We start from the raw sequence: 27,301 nt of genomic DNA on the forward strand, positions 1-27,301 counted from the left end.
ATATACTCCATGTACATCTGTGTTCAGATATCCAATATATTAACCATTTCAGGGAATGATAGAAGCGATGGAAGAATAAGAATTCCAGGCACTCGCTCCTTTGCAGAAACATCAACTTGAACAACTTTCCCTGCACCAAGACATTCCACAAAGAACAAAAGAACCCAAGTGAGAGGTAACAGTGCCTGAAAGAAGAAAAAACACACACATTAAAGAGTATAGAAAGACAGTCTCACATTCACCATGATACTCTGCTGTGGAACCTAGGCAATGCAGCACAGAGATATCTTCTGCCTGGAGGAAGGAGAGGGATGTGACTGTCCAACATTACTGCAGATCCCAACATCAAGCCCAACTCAGGAAACCTTAGCATCAGATCAGCCACTTTAGACCAGACAAGCCTGGCTTGTCTGTTACTTCCAATCCCAGCTGCTGGTCGGCATCAAGCAATGCCAGTGCCAGGATGGCCTCTGTGGACTCAGTAACAGACCCAATCCCCATGAACCCAAGTATCAGGTGATCCTGGTACCTGTCACGCCTTGTCCTTCAGCAAGAGACCTCCTGAACATATTTTGTATTTGTAGTATTTTATTTCAACTGGAAGGGCTTGTTCCAAATGGAAGAGCTTGCTCCAAACAATATTGTGTTTTTCTGCCATGTTCTGGCAGCCTGCCAGCTGGTAAAAGGAAACAGGTCACATAGCATCTCATACATAATATGTCACCTGTGAATTGGCATTTTTTACATTCTGTGTTTACATTCCTGACAAGTGTTTGTGCTGTGTAAGGAAAGCCTGTATGTGACAGTGTATTATAACTTATGGACTTATATATAAAGCCAGCCATCTTTCTAAATATGCTGCATTATCATGGTTCTAATACGTACAATCACTTCATCCTGCAAAACAATGTTTTGTGAGATAAACCCCTGTTGATTTGTAATAAAAACTTGAAAAAAAACACCTTTTAAATTGCTAATTTCTGAAGAGAAGATCTATCGTCTTAACACACATGTAAATTATGAGAGATAATGGATATATTAAAGAATTTGATGGTGTTATCATTTGTATGTATTTGTGTGGCGAGACATGTTGTACATTATATATTCAGAAAATTGTTCATTTGTAATTTGTACAACAAAAAAGATGTGGAAACACATTCAAAAGTTTAACTCATGGAGAAGTGGGTAATTTGCCTTAGGGCCACACAATTCACTCTAAGGTTTCTAATTTTTATTTTTTTTTCAGTCATGGGGCTTTAACTCTGGCCCTGGGCACTCTCCCTGAGCTCTTCAGCTCAAGGCTAGTGCACTATCACTTGAGCCACAGTGCACTTCCGGTTTTCTAAGTGGTTTATCAGAGATAAGAGACTTTTCCTGACTCTGCTGGCTTTGATCTCAGCCTCAGATCTCAGCCTCCAGAGTAGCTAGGATTAAAGGCATGAGCCACTGGCACCCTGCCCAGGTTTCTAATGCTAAAGCTTAAATTTCATCTGGTTTTTGTTTGCTTGCTGTTCTGTTACAGCTGCTTGGTTTGACAATGCACTGAAATACACCTTCTTACAGCTCCTAACCTTCAGCCCTTGATTTACCTATTAGATACACAAAATAATTCAGTCCCTTCCTGTGTTTTTACAGAAATATTTGGAGGCCATAGATCTCCTGCAGTTGGTCTTCTTTGGAATTACAGAACATCATTCTAACTAGCAAATTTATATTTGGAGAGTGTTGATTCATAAACTTTATATTACTGGAATGCTGGATGACAATAAATATTCTGGGCTAACGTGAAGTTACCTATTTAAATATACCTGCTGTGCTGCTTTTAAATTTTAGAGTATTAACTGGCTCAACTGCGAACAAAGAAAGAAAGCACTTGGATCTGAGTGCTGTAAAAGAGTATGAATTTTGGAGTTATCAGGCTGGCAACCCAACTCAGTAAGAGAAAAGATGAATGGGACAAACAAGGGCACCCTTTCTTCATAGCTATGCAGAAGTTCTCAGGGGTTGTTTACCTAAAAGGTGAGCTTAGGGATTGAAATCTCCTTAAATGATACTTTTGTGTTGTGTTTGAAGGTTTCTTACAAGGAAAGAAATAATGCGTTCCAGCAACTCAAAAGAAAGCAAACATTCCATTGTGAATTTGAGAGAGCTAGATGAATGAAACTGAAAAGTGGGAGTGGTAAGCGGAATTCTAAAAAAAAAAAAAAATGTTCTTCCACACTTCCCATGTCAATGTTGGGGACTGAGAATACAATGAGATAGCATGTCTGCCCATGATTATGTTATATGATTAAAGCAATTCCATAGACATGCTGAAGATTTCTGCTCATTTGCATTTGAACTAGTCAACATGGGATATTACTTAGGCTAGACCTAACCTCTTTATAGAGGTTTTGAAAAGCAGAGCTTCCTGATGTTAGTTAAGAAGTCAGAGAGGTACCAAGTATAAGAGAAAAGTCTAGAATTGCTCACAGGGTACTTTTGTTGGGAGCTCAGAATATAATGCTGATAGAAATATGGGGTTTCTAATTAGAATTATATTTTATATTATATTAGGATTATATGTTGTATTGAACTAGTGTCCACATATGTCATATTCTGGCAAAGAACTTATCTACATTTTATCAATGGAATTCAAAGATACTGGATCAACTAATCTTGCAGAGAAAGTTTCAAGACAATGTAGCATTTAGCTTGTGGCATCAATGCAATTACTTTTAGTCAGGTTCACATTAAAAATGGGAAGGAACAAGCAGAGAACTAAGACTTTGGGCTTGGTCAGAAAATTTAGGTAATGTTGGGTGGAAGAAGGCCTGGTTGTTGAAGAGACTGGCATCTTTAAAAATAAACCAAGTATTTTGTATTGCTTTAGTAAGAGAGGCGTCTTGAGAGCAACTAAGAAACTGAGCAGACCTCACCCATCACTGACTCAAGGACATAAAACAAATGTATTTGAAAGACTTTTCCTTGGGGAGAGAACTTCAGGTCACAGGCTGCCTAGGAAATTGTTTTGCCAGGACTCATTTTATGGTGCCCCTCTGCCCGGGCACTGACAGACCACTGCAGTTATACATGATGTTGGTTTTGTATATAAGAGTTTTTAAATATAAGAGTTACAACATCATGGAGGCTTCCAGTATAATTTCAAAAGAAAGCCTGGTAGGAGAAGCAATATATGAGAGTGTTGGAATCTCTGTAGTCAGTTCTTGAAAGTATGATGCATGAAGCTATCAGGGCAAAGCTGCAATGTGGCTCCAGTAAGTCTGAGATTCCAGAAATGTCTGCCAAGGACAGCTGTAAGCAAAAAATGGAACCAACCCAAGAGAAGGTCTGTGTGGGCTGCAAATAGCAAGCTATAGCTAGTAGTTCTCAAGCTCTTTGGAGCTTACGTCCTATTAAATGTACATAAACTGCTGCTGTGGAACTATGGGTTTAATGTTTTCTTGTTGGGCTTTGGGCTTCCTTTTGTCTCTTCTGTACTTTCCATTCTTTTTTGCAATGGGTATGTTTACTTGTTAGCATTGTTTGCTGAGAATATTGAAATCAAGTAGATTTCTTTTGATTTTACAGAGGCTTGCAGCTAAGAAACTGCCTTGAGACTCAAAGAAGACTTTGGGCTTGGGATTATGAGCAAAACTGAAAAAGCTGACACCTTGGGAAAGGAATTATTGCAACTTGGGTTGTATGCAGGATAGTTAAGTTATATTAGGTGAAATCGTGAACTTGTCACTATGTTTATTTGGAGATTAAGAACAGTGTAATAAGATATGTTTGCATGTTAAATTGACAAGGAGTGAACTGTGCTGTGATTGTTGAAGTGATTGAATTAAGAGTCATCTAGTGGATTTGCAAATTAGTAAATAAGTAGATTAGTGCTTGTTAAGAAATTTTCAGACAATTAACTAAGGAACATAGGTGATGCCATTCCTTAGACTGGGCATCTGGATTCAATAAAGAGAAAGAGGCAGAAGCCCACTAAAACAGATATATATGAAGACTTGCCTCTGGGCCTGTTCTATGTATTAAAAGATGGAGGAAGGATTGAGTGTACCTTGTTTTCCCATGTGCATGCAGATAAAAGGTAACCCACCAAAGTTAAAGGCAGAGAGCCTGACTCCAGCAGGGCAATCTAGCTAAGCCTGGTTGTAAACATTCCATCTTGGGCCCAAGTGAAAAGCCTCCAGAAGTGAAGATGGAGTCTGGGCCTGTTTCCTTCCTTTCTCCTCTATTTTCCTAACAATATTTTCTGTCTCTTCTCTCTTTCTGTCACTCTCTCTCTCCTCTCCCTCTCCCTTTTCCTTTCTTTTTCTCTCCTTCTTGGCTGGGATGATATTCTGTCTGTCCTCACACCCAATGGGTCTATCCAACCTGGGACTAGATCTTCTCTAAAACTGTGAACCGTGTTGTTTTCATCCTTTCAAATTGTTTCTCTCCAGTAGTTGCTAAAAACTAACAGAGATAATTCTAAAACTATATATATATATATATATATATATATATATATATATATACAGATATATGTATATATATATGGCAAACTATAATTAATCATACCTATTGGGTATCTCATTAGGTGATGGATAGAAGGATTTTTTAACCCTTCTAGAAATATTCTCAAATAAAAACTGGTCTTTTATGACAAGTACCTTTAATTGTTAAGATAGGTGAGTTGGTACAGAAATTGACCTGTCTCAGTTATTTGAAAGGACAGTGAATGCCTTACCAGTGCAATAACAATGAACAGATTTCTAACCATGAGACCCACGTAGCCCTGGGAGATTTCATTTCCTGAGCAAGAAGCTCTGATATTTCCACTTCTCCTCTAGTGTGATGACATTATCTCAAACGTTTTATCACCAATTTTGAATCCGTGCCCAGTGAATTACTTTTAATGATTCCTTTATTTCAAACAGAAATAAAATTTTAGAATAAAATAAATCATTTAAAATATAAAATTCATTTTTCTTGCGATTGTTCTTTGAAGAGGGAGTAAAATAAGCAGTGGAAACACAAACAGATCATGTGATCATTTTCTTTTTAAAAAACAAAATCACTGCATTTTGACCCTACAGGACATATCATAACTTCTCAGTTCCAATTCTGATATAGTTTTAGTGAATTATAGCCATTAAAATATGAGCATCAAAATATTTTAGGACTAGATGAAGATCTTGGATTAAAAGACACATTGAACAATGTTTTATTTTCAATTTAATTTAATACTTAATGTAGGCTTACTAAAAATAAACTAGCAAGCATAAATATGAGGGCATAAATTAAGAAATACTAATTTCTAGGTAGGCACTGGTGGCTTATGCCCATAATCCTGGCTACTCAGGAGGCTGAGATTTGAGGATCACAGTTTAAAGCTAGCCCTGGCCAAAAAAAAAAAAAAGTCTTCATGGGACTCTTTATCTCCAATTAACTACTCAAAAAAAAGCCAGAAATGGTGCTGTGCCTCAAGCCATAGAGCACTTGCCTTAAGCAAAAGAAGCTTAGGGACAGTGTCCAGCCCAAGTTTAAGCCCCAGGACTAGCAAAACAATAAACAACAATTTAAAAAGCCCACTAATTTCTGTAATATACAAAAATCATGTGGGGATGAGAATTTTTATATATTTTCATTTGCTAGATATAGAGGTAAACTATTTGTAGGAATCCGTCCCATATGTGTTCTTGGATTATTTCTGCATCTGTTTAGGGATTGGACTTACTCATTGGAGTTCTATAGATCGTTAGACAAGCAGATACAGCTGCTCACACACCCCTAAAGCACCAGGCTATAGTGTTTGCCAGATGGCTGTGGTTTGATAACTTATTCCTTTGCTATCCACTGAAGAGCAGTCTATTCTATCTGCTAATGCAGATACAAAATTACAAAATTGAAAGCAATCTCGTGAAATTTATTTATTAAAATAAGTTTTAAAATCAGTAAGAAATAGAGGTATTAAATACAAATTTTAAATTCAGGACATATGTAATAGTTTGATAGATAGGTTCTGCGACACTGAATTAAGTAGAGGTCTAGCCCTAAACAAAAGTAGATTATTATTGGCTTACTAAGCATAGATCATGCTTCTTTTTTTCTTTTGAAGGTGGGAGAATTCCAAAAGAAATATGCCTAAACAACAGGCAGAAATCTTGAGTTATAATAACACAACTAAATCATAGTTGAGATCTGTAAGGCCATAGTGTATTATAGAAAATGCATCAGAAAGGAGTAGAGAGATCTAGAGTACAGACCTTGATTTCTAGATCTGTCCCAGCTTCTAGCAGGACTTCGAGTAGAAATTTCTTTTCTTGTAGATCACACTTTGCTATTCCTAATATGAGAGTAAAAGAAGAAAAGTTCTACTCTAACTGGACACTGCCCGAAGGAACTTGTTCAATGCAGGTCATAATAAAAAGAAGACTACAAGGGCATATTAAACAAAGGAAAGTCAGCATGCAAATGATCTGCTCTAGGTAGTAAAATCTGAAAAGTCCCATAATGATGATTACCATAACTGTTGCCACTGATAAAAATTTTTAAACCTAGGCCTCTTAAGTCAAACTACTCACCTCTACATTCCTAGCAACTCAGGAGGCTTAGGTCTGAAGATTGTGGTCTGAAGCCACAGGCAGGAAAGCCTGTGAGATGCTTATCTCCAATTAATCACCAAAAAGCCAATAAAGGGAGCTAAAGCACAAGACTCCAGCAAAACAAAGCTCAGGGACAGTGCCCAGGCCACCTTTTTTGTGCGCTGGTCCCAGTTCAAGCCCTGGGACCAGCAATTAAATTACATCCTTTGAGTCAACCAAATTAAATGGAATTGTCCTATGAGTTTCTCTTTTGAGAAACTTGATAAATGTTTATTTGGGTATTGACTGTACCTCAATAGTTCACTGTACTTCAACAGCACGGGTAACATAACATCTACAACAATATTTTTTTTTTAGAAAAGTACAAAAGCCTTCTCTTTGATAAAGTAGATTCCAAGCTCAGTAGAACAACAAAGTAATGGGGTCAGGAAATTCAGGGTACTAGATTCATGATCTACACATTTCCCATCAGGTATCCCTTACAGAATGACTTTATCTTGGCACAGCCTGGGAACATCATTTTAAGATTTATCTGTGTTTCTCCTCTTCAGCTTGATCCAGATGCCGTTCGTTGGCCGAAGAATCAAATCTCCTGATAGGCCAAGTTCTTCTCTTTTCTGGTTCGATTCCACCCAAAAGTGTCTCAGGACACAGGAAAGAATGGTCTTTTCTTCCATCATAGCAAACTTTTGACCTTCAAATTAATATAAGAACCATTACTTCAATGACAGATAAGCATATGTGAGAAAGAAGCACTCTTACAAGAAGGAGCAGTTTTATAACTTCACATGGGTCGTAAAAGAGTCAGAACCACTTTGGCTGTTTTTAAAAGGAAGATTTTTACATACCCTTTTCTGCTTTCACTCAGTGTGTTTGATTAACTACGGTGGGCCAAGGAATCTCTATTTTACCAATAGGGTGGACCCTGCACATCCATCAGTTTTCTGTCTGCCGACTCCTCCAATCAAAAGTAGTTGGGTAAAAGATTCATCTGTGTTGAACGCATGCAGGCTTTGCTGTCATTTTCCCTACAGTGTGGTATAGCAACTATTTGCATAGCATTTGCATTTTTATTAGCTATTGTAAGTAATCTAGAGACCAACCTAGAGCACACAGGAATACAGATTAAGTTATATATAAATACTACAACATTTTGTAGAAGGAATTTGAACATCTTGGTATCCATGGGAGGACCATGCTAAAAACCAGTCCCTGAAGATACCTGTGGATGGCTATCACCCAGATGGATTTTAGTCTCATTCAAGCCTGAAAATAACTATGTTAAGTTGCTTTTCATTCGCTCTTTAATTTACTATAAATTCACCAATGTACTTCAGATTCACACACCTAGATCTAGCCTCAATTGGCTAATGTCAGCATTTACAGAAAATATAAAATACTAGAATTACTGTGAGTGCTTGTACTACATGGTGAAGTACACTCATGTCCTGAGGTACTTTAAGTAGCCACATGGCAAGCATTCTTTGTTTAGGCATTATATGGTTGCAACTCTTAAAAATAAGCAGAAAAATAAAGTTATGCCTGACTGATGTAATTGCTACTACAATAATTCTTCTTTAGTCTCATACCTACAACATTTTAAAATACTATTATAGTATTGATTATATGTTCTCTTATGGGCTGACTTGTGTCCACATCCAAAATTCCTAAGTGGAAAACCTGAACCAGAGTATTTTATTCTATGACAATAGTTAGAAATACAGAACATAAACATTAAATGGTTAAACTTAAAGTCAAATAAAGTGGGGACAAATACATACTGATAGAGTTGACTAAACACAGGTACACAAAGAGCAAAGACCAAGTGAAGACTATAAACTTGAGAGACCCCCCCAATAAATAAGTAAATAAATAACAAAATCTATTGACACTGACTGTAAAGAAATGTAAAGTTCTGTTGTTTAAACTGCCCTGTCTACAGTATTTTGTTAGATCAGCCATAGCAAAGCACTATGCTCTGACAGTAATATTTTAAAAATATACTGTAAAGTGGATGGGCCCCAATGTTTAAGACTTTCACACATGAGAAATGTAAAACCACAGCTCAAAGAAAGCCTTGTTGGAAACCTACCCTCACATGGGATTGGAAGGTGAAGCATAGTCATGTGGATACAAACCTATACAGTTCCGAGGTCCAGCAGAAAAGGGCACATAGCAGTATGGGTGACGTCCTTGGGAATTCTCAGGAAAGAATCGCTCTGGCTGGAATTCTTCAGGGTCTGGGAAGTGCTTTGGATCTCTATGCAAAGCATAGGGAATGATAACTGCTTCCGTGCCTTTCCACACCTTGTAACCCGCTGTCAAGAAGTGAGGGGACAGGTCATAAAACAGGTGCAAGACAGACATGGGATATTGGATCCACTCTCATGACTACTGTAAATTATAGAACACTTACCCACTTCACAGTCCTCAGTAATTCTCCGGGCAAAAAAAGGGACAGAAGGAAAAAGACGAAGAGTCTCCTTAATGACACATTCGAGATACTTAAGCTTCTTCAAGTCTTCTAATGTAGCAAGGCGATCAGACTTCCCTGGTTTAAGGTCAGAATAGGAAGAGAAAATGAGCTGGCTGTAGGCAGTATCATGTCCATAATCCTAGCTATGCAGGAGGCTGAGATCCTGAGGATCAAGATGTGAAGCTAGCCCTAGCACAAAAGGCAAGAGTCAGCAGGGCACTCATAGCTAACGCCTTTAATCCTAGCTACTCAGGATCTGAGGATCATGGTTCAAAGCTAGCCCAAGCAGGAACATCTGTGAGACTCATCTCCAATAAACCATGCAGAAAATCGGAAGTGGTGCTGTGGCTCAAATGGTAGAGTGCTAGCCTTGAGCTAAAAAGAGATCAGGGACAGTGCCCAAACCCATTTGAGCTCCAGGACTGGCAAAAAAAAAAGAATTAAAAACTACATCAGAATGTCAACTATTATGCATAATCAAAGATATAAGTATACACATATTGTACGCTACCCTTTCTAGACAGAAAGCAAACTTGTGGTTATTCAAAGGTATAGAGAGGAGAGAAACACAAGGTAAAGGGTTTATTTTGGAGTGCTCAAAACACTGGGAATTAAAGATAAGAGTTGCACAACACTGTAAATGTACTAAACGTCACTGAAACATATACATTCAAATGTTTGTCTTTATGTTATGTGCCATTCATTTTCATTATAAAACCAACAAAAGAGATCAATACTTGCAACTCAGTAGCCAAAATTTTGGGACCTAATTATCAAAGTGCTCAGTAAGTGAAAACATGAACACAGCAGTGATTGTAGTAAGAAAAATGGTGTTACTAATTATGCAAGATTAAAGAGCATTGGGAAAACTAGCAAATCGTGTAGCCATTGCAATTGGAGAGAACATGAGAAAGTGTGTTGAGGTAGGGCAGTAATGGGATTTGAACTCAGGATCTCAAGCTTGGTAAGCAGATATTCATGCTTACCACTCTACTTCTCACTGGCTTATTTTTCAGATAGAATCATTGTCCTCCTGTCAGGGTCTGTACCTGGACCACAACCCAACGGTTGTAGGCTTCTTGCTGTGCACTGCTTTGTTGAGCTCCATCTTCTTAGAGGGAGCCTGCCCCCCTTATACCCCCTCCCTAGGCTGGAACTGTGACCTGGAACCATGATCCTCCCAATTTTACCCTCCCAGGTAATTTAGGATGGAAAGCCAGCATGTGCCACCACTACCAACTATGGATTAAGAAGGGTTCTAATAGACTTTTCTGCCTGGGCTGGCCTTGAACCATGGATCTTCCCAGTGTCAGCTTCCCAAGTAGCTAAGATTGCTGGCATGAGCCAGCAGTTCCTGGCTCCGACTTCTTTTCTCTATGAAATTGAATCAGACCACAATGATGGTTGGATAATTCAACTCGTTGTTTTCTCATGCTCTGACTGTGGGGAATCATGTGACACCTTTTTGGGGGGGAGGGGGGAGGAGTCCAGTCGTGGGGCCTGAACTCTGGGCCTGGGCACTGTCCCTCAGCTCTTCAGCTCAAGGCTAGCGCTCTACCACTTGAGCCACTGTGCCACTTCCGGCTTTTTTCTTTTTGCTTATGTGGTGCTGAGGAATCGAACCCAGGGCCTCAGGCATGCAAGGCAAGCACTCCACTACTGAGCCACCTTCCCAGCCCCAACATATGGTTTTATAAAGGATAAAAGCGGTGAGATTCCTCCTGTAAGAGCCCCCAAGATAACAGGTTCTGATTCCTGGGATCTGTAAATATTGTCTTATTTGGAAAAACTCATATTAGGAAAAGTTGTAAGCTTGGAAAACTCTCCTGAATGATTCAGTAGGACTCTGAATGCAATCTCCAGTATCTCTCTCCTCCCTCCCTCTCTCCTCTCTCTCTCTCTCTCTCTCTCTCTCTCTCTCTCTCTCTCTCTCTCTCTCTCTCTCTCTCTCTCTCTCTCTCTTGCTCTCTTGCTCTCTCTCTCTCTCTCTCTCTCTCTCTCTCTCTCTCTCTCTCTCTCTCTCTCTCTCTCTCTCTCTCTCTCTCTCTCTCTCTCTCTCACACACACACACACACACACACACACAGAGTAATGTGAAGACTGAGGCAGAGGTTTAAGCAATGATGTACCCATAGGCCATAGTATCCTGGCAGTCACCAGAAATTTAAGAAGCAAGCAAGCAATGGATTCTTTTTTTAAAGGAGCACATTCTTGACAACATGTTGATTTGGACTTCTGGTATCCAAAACTATCAAGAAAGTACGTTTCTGTTGTGTTAACCCTCACTATTTGAAGAGTTTGTTACAATTTCTGCAGGAATCCAATATACCCTATATCCCCTTTCTTCATGCTCTGAAGATGAGTCTGATGCCTAGAACAAGAAACAACGAGATGAGATGGTAGAGTTGGGAGATGGAGAAGAGCATATCTGAGACCTTGGGACATGTCTACTAGCATTAGCCTAGGTCTGTACCTCCAGATTGCTTTGGAATAGAAATCTACCTTTCATCAACTCACACAGCTGCTCTTTAATTTGTGGTCAGTGGCAGTTGCATATGAAAGAGCTTTCCTTTGCCTTTAGAAATAGCTTTACCTGCTTCTTTGACCTTCCAAATTGCACCTTTTTTCAACCTACTCAAAGGTAAAGCCCAGAACTCTTTATATGCATGTGCCTGTTTTACATATTAACTGGTTAGATGGTGAAGGCAATCTTTGATTTGTGCCTTGGATGATCTAGATCAAGACAATCACTTACCAAAAGACTGATGAATGCCTGCTAGGGATTATTGAAGGGCTTGCAGAGGGGAAAGGGGTCTTACATGGCCCCTTTGTGCTTATGACTGCTTGGAAGGGCTTAGGATCTACAAACTAGCAAAACTAGCAAATAGTCTAAACATACCAAAAATTTCATCCAGTTCATTATCCACTTTTTTCTGGACTTCTGGATAATAACCCAAAAGGTATAAGGTCCAATTTATTGCAGCTGCAGTGGTATCATGGCCCTACAAATATAAGGGGAAAAAAAACAAGCTTAAAAATAGAGTTCTATTGAGAAGATTAGAAGTGGCTATTTACATCGTTTGAATTCTCCCTACATTTGACAGCTATAGTGTGACTGCAAAACATGAAATATTCCCATGGCACATGTCACCTCCGTGTAAAACAAACAACACAATCCCTTACTAATCAGAAGCTCCTGCTTAGAGATGGCATTTTCAAGCTGAATACTCATGGCCTGTAATCCTAATTACTCAGGAGGCTGAGATCTGGGGACTGAGCTTCAAAGCCAGCCAGCCTAGGCAGGAAAAATTCTTATTTCCAATTAAACACCAAAAAAGGAAGGAAGGAAGGAAGGAAGGAAGGAAGGGAGGGAAGGAGGGAGGGAGGAAGGGACGGAGGGAGGGAGGGAGGAAGGAAGAGGAGGGGACAGGAGGGAAAGAAAAGCCAGAAGAGGAACTATGGCTCAAGTGGTAGAGTGCTAGCCTTGAGAGACAGAACCCAGGCCCTGAGTTCAAGCCCTAGGACTGGCACAAAGAAAGAAAGAAAAAGATTTCGCGTTCAGTGCTTTACAGTGCCACACATTGCAGGAAATAGCTGATCTTTACTAATGAGGTGGGCAGATCAACACATCTTGGTGATCTAAACCTTTTTAAGAGGCTGAATGATTTGACTTTGAGGAGTCAACCTGACAGATCTGTAGTTCTCTTCTTTCTGTAATTGTAATGTAGCTTTGACTGTTGATGTAGAATTTATATGTGGTTCCTAGCAGTATTCTCCACACCAAGAGACTGATAAACAACTTAGTTAATACTTGTTGAGTGTTAGCCAAATACTAAGTATGTCCCAGAAATGAATCTTCACAGAAACTCTCGGAAATCTGAATTACTACTATTCATACTTGAGGAAGTAAAAAATATCAAATGACTTCCCCACTGGACAGACAGCCTAGCAAAGAAAAAGAAGGAACTTGACCTTTAGAATGTCGGCTGCTGAGTCAGCCATCTTGTGAAAATCATCTTCTAAAGAAGGAAGTTCTTCTAATATTTAATCAGGTGCTTGAGTATTATAATTTATGATAATCTAAAATGTCTTTCTTGGTTTGCAATGCTGGGGATTGACCATGGAGGTCAGCAAGCTTGGCAAGTATTTTATTGAGCTACACCCTGAGTTGTGGAATCAGAAAGTACCCGGAAAATACAGAGTACCTCAAACATGAAGGTGTCAACTTCTTCTCGAATATCTTCATGACTTAGCTTGTTCCCATTTTCATCAGTCACACTTAAAAGTAAGTCCAGAAAAGCCTTGCGCTTGGTTTTGGAAGGGACAGAGTCGCTTCCAGAACTACATTCTTCTGCTGTCTTCATTTCATTAACCCGTTCAGCAATGACCTGAACAATTTAAATGACCATCACTTGAGTTTGTCTGGACTAGGTGAAGGTTACATTTTCCTATGAAGGCATGCAAGTTTTCTTCAAGTTACTTTTTCCTAAACCTTTCCTACCCTTTCAAGTCTCATAACCTGAGTTCTTGTAAAAATCCAGTAAAAATTTCTGTTAAGATTTTGAGAATTATTCAGCGAAACTATGAAAATAGCTGGGCACCGGTGGCTCACACCTGTAATCCTAGATACTCAGAAGGCTGTGATTTGAGGATGGTGATTCAAAGCCAGCTCAGGCAGGAAAGTCTATGAGACTTTTATCTCCAATTAAACATCCCCCAAAAAAGGCGGAAGAGGAGCTGTGGCTCAAGTGGTAGAGCACTAGCCTTGAGAAAAAAAATACTGAGGGGCAGCGCCCAGGCCCTAAGTTCAAGTCCCAGGAACAGCACACACACATACTCTATATAAAAAATTAATGTCAGAAAAACACAGTGCCAAATTTGTAATCTTTCTATCACGGGGAATATAATCATACTCTACAAAATCATACCCTAGAGATTTGAATGCTCTAATGAGAAAAAGTGTAGGTGGCAGAGATAAAGCAATTATTATGTAATAGACTCATTATAGATAACTTTACTCATTATAGATAACTTTTAATTACCTGTTGTGTTAGAAAAGAAACAGCAAATGGATGAGCCAATGCACCCTAGATGTGCTGTCCTGGGATACCCGCATGGCTCATCCTCCCATCTTTCCACTGGTACCCGATCAAAACCTTCTTGGAGCATGGCTGCCCTCACTACCTTACTGTATTTTTCTCATTTCCATCTACCAGTTAACATTCCATCACATTTACGATTCAGTATCTTTCTCCAGTAACCTTGTCCCATCCTGCCTGGATTTTAATATTAATATTAAGATACCAAAGTATGAAATGTAAGGAGAAATGTAACTGTAAAATGCAACCTGTGTGCTCTTTCTTCAAGTTATTAGATGGTGGCAAGTTCAAGCCAATATCACATTCATTTGCCATTAACTGATATTTTTTGTCATTTGATCTGTTGGTGGCAGGGACTTTCTTACCATATGAAAACAATCCCAATACATCGTAACCAAAGTTTATAGCAAAGAAAGAAAAATGTTTCTTAGCACTTTAAATGATAACTTTGTACCTCTGTGTATCTTGCTTTTTAAAAAAACATAACTTTATCTCTTTTTCTTGATTTCTTTTTTCTTTCTTGTTTTTTTTTGGGAGGGGGGAGGGATTCTAGGGATTAAACTCATGGCTCTTTGCTTGCTGGCTAACCACTTTACAGCTTGAGCCCCAGATTCTTTTTCAAATTCCGTTTCAGGTTTTTGCACTGGCCTTAGGCCCAATCCCTCTACCTCTGCCACCTGCATTGCAAGAAATACATATATAAATAAACCACAATGCTTGTGATCTCTACACTCCTGTCTACCTCTAGTAGCTGGGATTATAGGCATGAGCCACAAAGCCAAGGTTCTTAAGCATACCATTGACACAAAAATTGATATACTATCCCTATCTCCTGGTTATTTTTCAGTTTGAAATAAAACAGTAGTAGTTGGCTATTTTTTTTTGCAAATTAAGATATGTATTACTTTAATAAATGTTTTTGCAAACTCTTTAATCCCCAAAGAACTCAGATCCACAGGTCTGGGACTCCTGACCCTTCTACCCAGCATCTTATTGGCAAGTGTTTATAATCTGTATTACAATTACTTGTTTATAGAAACTAGCCTCTATCAGGGATGGGAACATACTAATCTCATTCCCTATTCTGCTTCCAATGTTTTTGGCATTCAGAAAGTACTTGGTCAATTCTACTTGAATATATCATTTGAATGCAATCATGCCAACCACTTTTCCCACTCTTATTCCATTCTACTTTTATTCTTATGAGACTCCCTGTATTGGCATTCACTAGCTACATTGACAATATATAAAAATCATACTCTTACAAAATAGTTCTGGCACAATATTGTAAATGCCTTTAATGTCACAAACTTATACAAAAATTGGTATCACTGTGAAATTCACAGTAAGTATATTTTACCACAACAAGAAAACATCAGTGACTTACATTGTTGGTAAAAGTATGTAGGATCTTAAGTCCTCTTTTATGTTCCCATCCTTCTTTAAACGTAAGGTACAAAAGATCAAGCCAAAACCAGGGCATCTTTATTCTTCGATGGATCATATCACTCATCCTATAAATAGGATAAATATACCATCTTTCACATCAGGAACATATATTTCTTGAACACTTACATGATCCTACCTGGTTTACATGAAAGTAACCCCTAAGAATGATATGACCAATGTTCAAGGCTACTAAGGTCTCCATGCTTAGTGCTAAAGATTAAGCTATAGCATAACCAATGAAACTGTATCTATCTATCTATCTATCTATCTATCTATCTATCTATCTATCTATCTATCTATCTATATATCTACACTCATTCCTCTTTACAAGCATGGAGACCCACTATAAAATGCTATCCACCGATAGATGGCCTGTGATCAGTGCTTGTGTTTCTATAGAATGTTTTCAACTTCCCAAGGCTGCCTGCAGTTTTATATCAAAAGTGCAGAGACAAATTCTGCCTTCTTTTACAGTGCAGAAAAAGCAACCAGCTGTGTTGCAAGTGCACATTAAATAATGATGTGTCACATGGTTGCCCTGAGTACATCACTCTCATTTCCAGAGACAGATCAGAAGGACTTGTATTTCATCTCCTTTAGCACCGATCCTTCCCAGAGGCTCTCCTTGACCTCTCCATCCATACAACACATCCTTGTTTCCCATCAAACTCAACTTGGTCTTTTCTTCCTAAGCCAAGATTTCATAAGTTCATATTGGTTGATTTGATGCTCATTTCCACTATTCATTCTGTTTTGAGTAACACTATAAAATTAGTACCTTGTACAGTGGTTGGCCAATTATACATGTACAATTAATATCTGTTAAAATGATGTAAAACGTGCAGTGGACTTAAAACACATTGCATCCTCATAGCTAAATAAAAACTAAACAAGAAATTTTAAAGTAAACATCGATTGGTTCAGATACAAAAAATAATATTTACTCATGGCTGAAAACATAGAAAAGGAAAATAAATAAAAAGGAAAGCAAAATGCTATAGTAAAGAAAGGCTAACACTTTAGTATAGCTTCATAATAGCTTTTTCCCTATAAATATGTTTTACATGCTAGTAACTATCATACTGCAGAATTTATTTATTTTTCTATCTAGTATCACAATGGAATGTCAATATCTTGGAAAACAGTCACTTTAAATTGATGTACAATCTCAATTCGCCATGAGTGATATAACCTTTCCTCTATTATTAAATTCATGGTTAGGAGAGAGCATAAAAGTGGTGGTATTCACCTCACCCCAGTTAGAATGGCTAAAATCAAGAACTCTAATAACAACAGATGCTGGAGGGGATGTGGACAGAAGGGAACCTTACTGCATTGTTGGTGGGAATGTAAACTTGTTCAACCACTTTGGAAAATAGTATGGAGGTTCCTCAAAAGACTCCACATAGAGCTCCCCTATGACCCAGCAATCCCACTTTTGGGCATTTACCCAAATGTTTACAAACAAGACCACACTAAAGCTACCAGCACAATTATGTTTATTGCAGCATTATTTACTATAGCTAAGATATGGAACCAACCCAGATGCCCCTCAGTAGATGAATGGATGAAGAAAATGTGGTATATATACACAATGGAATTCTATGCCTCCATCAGAAAGAATGACATTGCCCATTTGTTAGGAAATGGAAAGGCTTGGAAAAAATTACATTAAGTGAAGTAATCCAGGCCCAAAGAAACATAGGCCCCATGGTTTCCCTTATTTGCAATAACTAGTATATATCTGAGTCAAGCGGAAAAGGTCAGATAAGGTGATGTTAGGGAAATGAACCCTAAGATATGTATTCAAATGTTTTTTTTTTCTTTCATGCGATTGTTTCTAACACATTTATAAGATTATTTCTTTGTTGCTTTGTATGTCCCTCCCCCACAGTATAACCCCTGCTTTCACTGTATTTCATGTTGGTATAACTTGTGGAGGGGACGAGGAAAAACAAATCATTTAAATAGGGATACAGGTGGACCCACTGCAACAATGAGATGTACAAGTCCTTATGTCGAAAACGAACTTTACAACTTCGGTGGGGGGGGGGAGGATGGGAAGGGATGGGAAGGGGAAACAAAGGAGGAAGCTACAATGCTTGATAAGAAATGTACTCATTATCTTGCCATTGTAATTGTAACCCCTCCATACAGTATTTTCACAATAAAAAAAAATTTAAAAAGTGGTATTATTGACCAAGATGCATTGAACTCATCAAGTGATATGTTGAATTGGAACCTCTTTGTACAACTGCTTAAATAAAAAAAAAAAAATCAAACCTGAAAAGAAATAAATGAAGCATACAGTTAAGTCTTGAGGTTAAATTTTAATTTACTATCTCATGTTGCTGTTTTGGTTTAGCTTTGTTTGCTTTGTTGTGCTGTGTTGTGTTGCTTTTGAGATAGGATCTTGCTGTATAGCTCAGGCTGGCTTGTATAGCACAGGGTGGCCTTGAACCCTCAATCCTCCTGCCTCAGTCTCCTGAGTGCTAGGATTAGATATTTTTACTTACAATAAAAAAATAGACAACACAGACACAAGCAATTAACAATATTTGAAAAGGCTAACTCCTAATTTAATAATTAAAGGAATTCAATTTACCTATTAACTGCACGGACATACTCAGAATCACCATTGCTTTGCGCACCAATATTCTTCCCCATCGCTGTTTCTGTAAGATACAGGTGAGAAGTAGGTGTTTAAATTATCTACTCAGGTTTATTTTTCAACAGTAGACACTAAAGAGACATGAACACTGTTCGCTCTCCCACATTTTCCAAATGCTCTTCTCCTTTCTCCTGTTTGTGGCTTCTGTTTCTCCTACTTCCTGCTCCTGACAGTCCTTCTCTTCACTTTGCCAACAAGCTGTCTAAGGTCCTCTAAAAGTGCCTGCTGCCTCTAGGGTAGCTCATTTATCAGTAACATTGCCATGAGGAATCTGGGGTCCTTTCTGAAAAGCTCTTTCCATTGATTTTCTAATGAATGGTTATTTTCTGTTTGAGCCATTTTATCTCTACACCACTACTCGAGACAGAAACCAATCAGACTTACCACAGATTATGTCTAAGGCACAAAGAGTGATGGAGAAAACGCAATTAAATGCTTCTTGATCAACGTGCTTCTCAAGCTTTGTAACCAATATATTTGCATGTTCGTTCATGACATCGAAAAAATCTTCCAGGATTGCAAAATGGAAAGTGGGTGTCAACATTTTTCTCCTGGAGCGCCACTTGTTTCCAGTACTAAAAGTACAATAAAATGGTTACAAATTAAAAAGGAGTAATATCCCAAATAAAAAGCCCATGAGTGTGACCAAAGGCTTTGATGAGAAAAACAAAGACAGATATATAGATATGTACAATATTCATATACAGTTACAAGATACCAATCTCTCGGACACTGATGTATAATACAAATAGTTAAAATAGCATTGGGAAAATATAAATCTTTAGGATTCTTTTTCCTCATGTCTATGTTCTGAGTTTCTACAAATAAGATTTTTTTTCTTCTTCCATGGATACCTTAATCCTCAGATAACTACCATGCTCCATGACTCTGCCTAATTTCCACTGTTGGAATTTTCCAGTCCTTTGGCATTTACTGTCTTTGCTTGCTGAGCCCTCCCTCCACAAATAGGCCGGAGTTCTATTTCTTCATGACAGGTCAAGGTGGAAAGTGAAGGTAACTAGCCACCACGTATTTTCTGGGGGGTTCATTGCCACTGGCCTTTCAAGATTTCTCTGCTCTAACTCCGTTGCTCTACTGCACTTGAACATCAGGATTTCCTATTGAAATGCTGGCGATACTCATCACTAATACAAAAGCTAGCGATTACCATCTACCCTGGAATTTTACTTGTCAAAGGCACAATGTTAACAGGATCTTTCTTTCCAGCCTTCTTAGTCCTTCTTTTTTTTTTCTTTTTTATTTTTTCCCATCTGTTGTGGGCTTGAACTCTGGACCTGTGCTCACCACTTGAGCCACTGCACCACTTCCAGTCTCACAGACTTTCTTGCCCGGGCTGGCTTTGAACCTCAATCTTCAGATCTCAGCCTCCTGAGTAGCTAGGATTACAGGCGTGAGCCACCGGGCACCCAGTTGTTAGTACTCCTTAAAAATAGTTTTGCTACAGAAAAATTATCTTCTTTCAATTGCAGGAACAACAACATACTGTAAAAGTAAGTCTATCAACAAGAGAGCTTTATAATATACACAGACTTACCTTGTAAGAAGCCCAAGGCCAAGCCATGGCTCTAGAAACTTGTACATAAAGGACTTGTCAATTTGCTTTGAACTGCTTAAAATCACCTTAGGAATAGAAAATAAAATATTTGAGAGAAACAGGCATGAAAGAAACTTCAATATAGTACCTACTTAGGACATAACTCCTTAAGGTAAATATTTCACAGATTTTACTTTCTCTAGTTCATTTCCATTCCTGTGCCTTAAAGAACTCCCACCAGAATTTTGAGCAAGTCCCTCAGGAACTAAATGGAAATGTGTAAAATAATGTCCAATGAGAAACATATCTTACTCATGTAAATGTAACCCCTCTGTACAGCATCTTTTTTTTGGGGGGGGGTCCGGTCGTGGGATCTGAATTCTGGGCTTGGGCACTGTCCCTCAGCTTTTCAGCTCAAGGCTAGCGCTCTACCACTTGAGCCACAGCACCACTTCTGGCTTTTTTTCTTTTTGCTTATGTGGTGCTGAGGAATCGAACCCAGGGCCTCAGGCATGCAAGGCAAGCGCTCTACCACTGAGCCACCTTCCCAGCCCCTCTGTACAGCATCTTTACAATTAAATTAAATTTAAAAATAAAAGATGACTCTGTGATTCTTGCCTGAACTAGGAGTCATGTGGTGAACATCAGCAAGGGTGGAGGGAAGAAAGGAAAGTGTCAGGTTGCCATGACTACAGCAATGCAAATTATGGGTTTGTCCTTAGTTAAACTGACTTTGAGGCATTTGAGTTGCAATGATCTGAAAACAAGTGGGAGGTTCAAGATAAAAACCAAAGTAATATAGGCAGGCATGGGTGACTTATGCCTATAATCCTAGAGACTCAGGCGACTGAGACCTGAGGATCTTAGCCTGGCCAGAAAAGTCTGAAGATTCTTATCTTGAGTAGAGCTGTGGCTCAAGTGTTAGAACACGTCTTGAGTGAAAAAGCTAAGAGACAGTGCCCAGGTCCTGGGTTCAAGCCTTACTAACAACACACACACACACACACACACACACACACACACACACACACACACACACACAGGTTAAGGCATTAAGGCATATATGTGACATATTTGAGCATATAGTTAACACTGGAAATCATGATTAGGGCTAGATTTCCTAGAGTCAAGATAAAGAAGAAGGAATGAACATCTAGGATTGAGCGTGAATGCTCTCAGGCTTCTCACTCCAGTCCTCTGTACCTTGGACAGATCTCTACCTACAATACACCACACATTCTTTTGCTAGGCCTGGCAGCCAAAATTCCATGCCTGGTTCTCTCACGATCTTCTCTGGACTAGACTCTGGAGTGTGGTACAAGGGAAATTCCAGCCTTTCTACCACAATAACTAAGAAAGCTATGTCCCAGCACTAGTTCCTGAGAAAGTCTGTTTTTAATTTTAGGAAGAGAAGCTCTGTTGATTCCACTTTTGCTACCTGGCCATGTCCTTTTCTCTACATATTACAAGATAATTTCCTCAGTAGCACAGTAATGAGTGCAGAGATCCAAATTTTCTGTAGACCAAGGGAATTATCAGTCAAGATTAATAATGAATAGCTTGTAAATATGAAATAATAAATGTATCACTGGCAGAAAATAACACCCTAAGCACCTTGAGGGAAACACATTTTTTGAGTCATGCACTTTGGAATCTTAGAGCTGTGTATGACAGATCACAAACAGTAACTAACTTTGTGGAACAATCTATTTATTGTTCCTACAAACCATAGGACAAATATATTGAGACCTGAGGAAAAATATACAAAGACATACGGAGGGGTATTTGAACTACTTCCTGAGAACATCCGATGCTAACAACACAGCCTAAAATGCTTAATGAACTCTCTTTAGTTTGAGTCAAAATGAAATTACACTTGTTCAGATGAATTTAATACCTAGCAAAACACCTATGCTGTTAATCACATACCTACCTCCACATTGTTTGCTTCATACAGGGCCACCAGGGGCACTGGGCCAATCCAGAGTTTAAGCAGTGGCTTATTTCGGTATTCCTCTGTGTACTCCATAATCTGCTGGAAAAAAGCTAAAAAAGAAGTATTGTATTTTTAATTCAATCTAGACATTTTACATAGTGCTGTGTAAATATTCATTATTTCTTTTTTGTATATGTTTTTAATTGTAAAGATACTGTACAGAGGGGTTACAGTTCCATGAGTGAGGTAATGAGTACATTTCCTATTAAGCATTGTTACCTCCTCCTTTGTTTTTCCCCTACCATCCCTTCCCTCCCCATCTTCCAGACTCCTCCTTCCCTGCCCCCCCCCACCACCAAAGTTGTAAAGATCGCCTTGTATAGCTCATTGTTACAATGGGTCAACCTGTATCCTTATTTCAGCATTTTGTTATTTCCTCTTCCCCTCCCCAAATTAGAAAAATGTATATCCCAGATGCAGGGCACCGGAATCAAGTGAAAACAGGGGTTATGCCATGGGGGAAGAACATACAAAGGAAATTTTAAAAAATCACACAGTACATTGTAAATACATTAAAAGCAATATTTCTATAAATATAGTAACTACGGGAATTATAACACCATTAAAGCAAGCTCCAGTGAGGATCGATTTAAACTCCTTGCACTACTTTTTTTAAATTATTCTGTACTTCTAAAAAACTATTTCAAAATATGTATTACCACAGATATACATGTAAAAAAATGATGTCAGCTATATAGAATAATTATTCTTAGGTTCTGATGTGCCAAAATCTGCACTCAAAAAAATGATTGCCCAAGTCTGGGATGGTGGTACATGCTTGTAATCCCAGGTACATAGAAGGTACAAGTAGGAGGATCATAGACTGAGGTTAGTACCTGGGAGGAAAAGCATGTGAAATCCTATCTGAAAAATAAAGTAAGCAAAAAAGCAAAAATATTGAAAATAAAGTAAGTATGGCTGAATGGTAGAGAGCTTTCCCAGCAACTGTACACATGAGGCCCTGAACTCAATCAACAGTACCAGAAAAAGCAAATAAGCAAAATGCATTACCTGTGCCACCAAGTTAGTATACAGTGGAACTTGGCATTGTACCAAAACTCTAGAACATAGTATCACTGCTTCGAAAGGTCTCTTAGATAAAAAAAATTGACAAAATTATTGTGAAAGCACCTGGATAAAATATTAGCAGGATATCAACACATCCTACTTCATGTGGTCTGCCTTGGTCAGTCTGACAAAGGTCAGAGCAGTCTAAATGTTGTTTAAAGCTATCGGGGCCAACAGCTGGGAGTAGCTGGGGAAGGGAAGTATTAATCCAAAAGTTTGGGGAATCAGAGTGCAAGTTCAAAGATCAACTGGAAGTCCCGTGCAAAATACTCAAGGTCCCATGACTAATGTCAGAATCCAGACATTACCCACTGAATGAAAGGTTTAGCCTTTTGTACTGAAGTAGCATTGCTTAGAGGAGGGACAATATAGAGCTGGGAAGATGGCTTAGTGGTAGAGTTCTTGCCTTGCATGCATGAGGCCTTGGGTTCCATTCCTCAGTACCACATAAGCAGAAAAAGCTGGAAGTGGTGCTGTAGTTCAAGCTGTAGAGCACTAGCCTTAAGCTGAAGAGCTGAGGGACAGCACCCAGGCCCAGAGTTCAGGCCCCACACCCAACAAAAAAGAAGAGGAGGAGGAGGAGGAGGAAGAGGGATAATATCTTACAAATTTCTGCTATCCTCAACTTAGTTGAGCTCAATACTCGGCATAAAGAAGGACCTCAGTGAATGCTTCATTGGCATTACAGGGCTTATTCTTGTCAAGTTCTACACAGTGATCTAGAAACTTTGTGTGAATTAATATGATTCTTTAAAAAAAAGCTTTTGAAATAGAATTACCTTCTCTTTCTTTTCTTTTCTTTTTTTTTTTTTTTTTTTTTTGTGGGAGTGCTAGGGCATAAAGTCAGGGCCTGGGCACCATCCTGAGCTTTGCAATTCAAGACTAGAACCACTTGAGGCAAGCTCCATTTCTGGCTTTTTGGTGGTTAGTTGGAGGTAAGAGCCTCACAGAGTTTCCTGTCTGGGCTGGCTTTTAATTATGTTCCTCAGATCTCAGCCTCCTGAGTAGTTAGAATTACAGGCATGAGCCATCAGTGGCTGGCAAGAGTTACGTTTACAAGTGAGAAAAATAGCCTTAAACTTATGAGAGTTTTAAATATCTACTCAGGTAACTCAGCTATAAAGCTGGAAATCGAGCAGCAATTTTCTTGCTATCAAAATCCAATTTGCATTGCTGAAACAAAAAATCAAGTTGTGGAAGAGGACTCTGCGGTCATCACTTGGTAAGTCACAACAAGGAGAATTACCTTGAACAGTCCAATGAGCTCACAGCTTACCTTAATACTGATCCTCCTTATTAACTAAATGGTTTAATTTGTGGAATCCCGGAAAGAATTGTGTGACAAGACTTTCCCATTGTAAAGGCGTGGATGGGAAAAGAGATTCGCAGGTGTGAGCTATAATTCCCAAAGAAAACATCCTAATTCTGTAATTCTGTAGGTTTAAATCCTAAAAAATCAAAACACAGTATAGCTGGAAACCATATCTGGAAAAAAATAGAAAAATTCCTTGAGGGACCTAAGAAAGTGCTCTGTGACTGGAGACTGTGACCGGTTTGGATTTAAAATCTTTATTTCATACTGCTCATTAAAGACCTATAGACTATGATTAAAAACAAGGTCTTTAAAGTATTTACGTTTATTTTAAAAGGAATTTTCTTGAAAAAAAACATATAAGAACACAGAGGACCATTTCATAGGCCATCTTGCCCAATAAAATAATAACGTACACATGTTTGCAATCATAAATACTCAGGTATATTGACAAGAGTCCAGTGTCTCTAACAGCTATGGATGGAAACTCTATTCATAAAACTATATTCAAAAAGTAAAATATATACACATATATCACTATTATTAGAGATTCTGTGTGTACTTCTTCCTAACCATAGACATAAGAAATACTATGACAGAAAACTTAAGTGACAATGATACAATGTATCAAAACCCACAATGATGGTCTGTGCATGTGCAAATAGCTGTCCAAAAAGCTGAAAAAGTTGAGAATTTTATCTCTCCCAGATGCAAGTGTAAAAAGAGCCACCTGTACATTCGTTGAGGATGCCTCAATGATTTTACACATACAGAAAGTTAGCAGCCAAGCCACCTGAGGTCTGCCTGGCCGTGTGGGAGAAGCCTTCGTCTGTTTTCCAGAGTGGGAGACAACAGAGCATGCGCTAGGTTTGAAGGCAAGAGGGGCCTCTGTTCTCATGGCTTTGCAAACCAAGACTGGTAAAAATGACACGCTTTTAAGATCTGAGTAGCGCCAAATGGGAAAAGCAAAAGCAAAAGCAGGACCGGCATTTGCTGCATTCTGTGTGAGATCTAAAGAAAGAGATCACTGATGGAGAGGAGGGCCCCGAGCACGTTTGGAGAGTACCCAAGGGGAGCCCATAGACTGGGGTTGCCAGTTTCTAGCAGATGACAGATTCTGTCGTCATTGCATCCTGCAATCTCAAGTATTGAGATCCTCAAGTACTGAGATTCCAGGTCTAGGAAAAGCTAAACTGGGGAGTCCAGGCTCAGAATGTGGCACCCGGGGTGTGACACTTGGGAGGGGGTTCTGGTCCCGGACGGTCAAGTGTCGGGGTGCGCTGCCTTCCGCTCCCTCAGATCTGTTACCTTTCCCGCTGGGTTTAAACATCAGAGCGTGTCCCACCAAGGGCAAGGCGCGGCCCACGGTTGGTATAAGCTTCATCCGCTGCCATTTCCGCGCGTAGCTCGCCACCATCTGCAGAAGGTGGAGCAGGACGGTGGCGCCGGCCAGGGAGAGGGCGCTGGCTGCTCCCCAGAGCAGCAGCTTCGACCCGAGGAAGCCCAGCCAGTGCCCAGTCATCTCGGCAGCCTCCCTGTCTGGACTAGGACTGGCGGGGAGAGGGGTTGCAGATGGGGAGTCCTCCCGGGGCTGGGCGGGGCGCGCTGGGGCAGGGCTCTGGCTCTGGCCCTGGAGCTTCAACTCCCAAGTTCAAGCGCACTGAAGGGGCGGGGGGGGGGGGTAAGAGGGAGGGGTTTCGGGACTGGGGCGGGGACCCTGGAAAAACCAGGCCCCAGGCTCGTTTCCTCTTTCTTCCTGGGGCCAGGGTTGGGGGTGGGCGCAGTCCCGCCGCCGCCCCCCCCCCCCCACGACAGTGCTCTTGGGACTCGGAGCAAGCGTCAGGGCGCTGAGGGGTGGTTGGGGGGATCCGGCGGGGGTGGGGGGACCCGGTTTCCAACCGGAGAACGCTGGGGAGTTGGTGTCACTCGGAGCTGCAGGCGCCTGCGTCATGCGCGAAAGCGAAAGAAGGGAGCCTGTCTCGGGCCCGCGGGGGGCCTTGGGGACCAAAGGAGGACCCACCTAGGGTGGTTTGGGATGGAGAGGAGATTCGAACTGCAAACCACCGGCCTTCACGAGCTCGGAGGCCACTCCTTCCCACCCACCCATCCCCACCCCGCACCCTCTCAATGCGTGGACTGAGCTAGGACTGAGGGGAGCGCGGGGTCGGCAGTGAAGGGATGCTGGCTGTGGTAGCAGTCCTGTAAGGATGAAGATGGGAATTCAGCCTTTGGAACGCTAACTTCCGCCTACTGAGCAAGCTCCAGGTGCAGGGAGGTGGCTGGCCCTGGGCTGCTTGCTGGGTGACTGAGCAGTGTCCTAGTTTTCACCTCAAGATCTTCAGCGACCACAACAAGCAATTATTGTATAATGCCTGTGGGTGTGAGACTGTAAACCCTTCGGCAAATACTCAGTGCAAGTAGTTGTAGCTTGCTTATCATTCTATTCACGATATCTTTGGATGAATACAGGGCTTGATAACTTTAATGAGATCCGATTTATTACCTTTCCTTTATGATAACTACTTTTTGTCTTGTTTAGAATACCTTTTTTCACCATAGAATAAAAAAAAATTTAAATCCCTATGTTAAGTTCTAGAGGTTAAAGACTTGTATCACCAATATTTGGACCCAAGAACTTAATCGATGTCTTTGTGTAAACATGTGCGCAAGGCAGGAAGGTATCCATTTTAAAAGTATGAATATCCAGTTTACCAATTTTATGAGAAGATTGCCCTTTAACCAATAATATCACTATGCCACTTGTCAGGAGTCATGTGATTACAGAGATGCTCATCATACCATTAGAATGAGGTCTACCTCGTTGTATTGTCCTCATTTTTCAGCTCACTGATATTTTTGTGTCTACTATGCTATTAAACATAGCAATTGTTATCAATGTCATTTTAGTGTTTAATTCTATAAATGCAAATGATTATTTGTCAGATTCAAGTTCTTTTTAAAAATTATGTGCGTTTTCCTCTATTTTCTTGAGCATACAACTCAAACTGTTTCATTGTTTGCAACAAATTGATAACGGTAATTTTTTAAACTTTTCACTAACATGTATTATTGATACATACTGATAGTATTTGCT

General features: G+C 39.7%; 1 protein-coding gene across 1 annotated transcript; it reads right to left on the minus strand.

The window, feature by feature from the left end:
* Window positions 1-5,881: 5,881 nt before the first annotated feature.
* Cyp4v2 (cytochrome P450 family 4 subfamily V member 2) lies at window positions 5,882-25,835 on the minus strand. The gene is made up of 11 exons (XM_070016346.1): window positions 25,516-25,835; window positions 21,765-21,877; window positions 19,832-19,917; window positions 18,661-18,851; window positions 18,211-18,280; window positions 15,544-15,670; window positions 13,263-13,445; window positions 11,957-12,059; window positions 8,998-9,132; window positions 8,720-8,899; window positions 5,882-7,275 (listed from the first exon to the last, which is right to left on the minus strand). Exons 1-11 carry the CDS (start codon window positions 25,727-25,729, stop codon window positions 7,103-7,105), a joined length of 1,575 nt encoding a protein of 524 aa, XP_069872447.1. The 5' UTR covers window positions 25,730-25,835; the 3' UTR covers window positions 5,882-7,102.
* Between the last annotated feature and the right edge of the window lie 1,466 nt (window positions 25,836-27,301).

This window comes from Dipodomys merriami, unplaced genomic scaffold (genome assembly GCF_024711535.1).
Source record: "Dipodomys merriami isolate MVZ:Mamm:240054 unplaced genomic scaffold, mDipMer1.0.p SCAF_12, whole genome shotgun sequence".
NCBI classification, from domain to species: Eukaryota; Metazoa; Chordata; class Mammalia; order Rodentia; family Heteromyidae; genus Dipodomys; species Dipodomys merriami.

What these genes read in the sequence shown, in the direction of transcription:
- Cyp4v2 (XM_070016346.1), bottom strand. Translation starts at nt 25,729, where the DNA reads ATGACTGGGCACTGGCTGGGCTTCCTCGGGTCGAAGCTGCTGCTCTGG. An exon ending in TGCCTTAGACATAATCTGTG is followed by an intron (nt 18,281 to 18,660) that starts GTAAGTCTGATT and finishes TGTATCTTACAG; the next exon opens with AAACAGCGATGGGGAAGAAT. An exon ending in TGAACTGGATGAAATTTTTG is followed by an intron (nt 9,133 to 11,956) that starts GTATGTTTAGAC and finishes ACCTTAAACCAG; the next exon opens with GGAAGTCTGATCGCCTTGCT.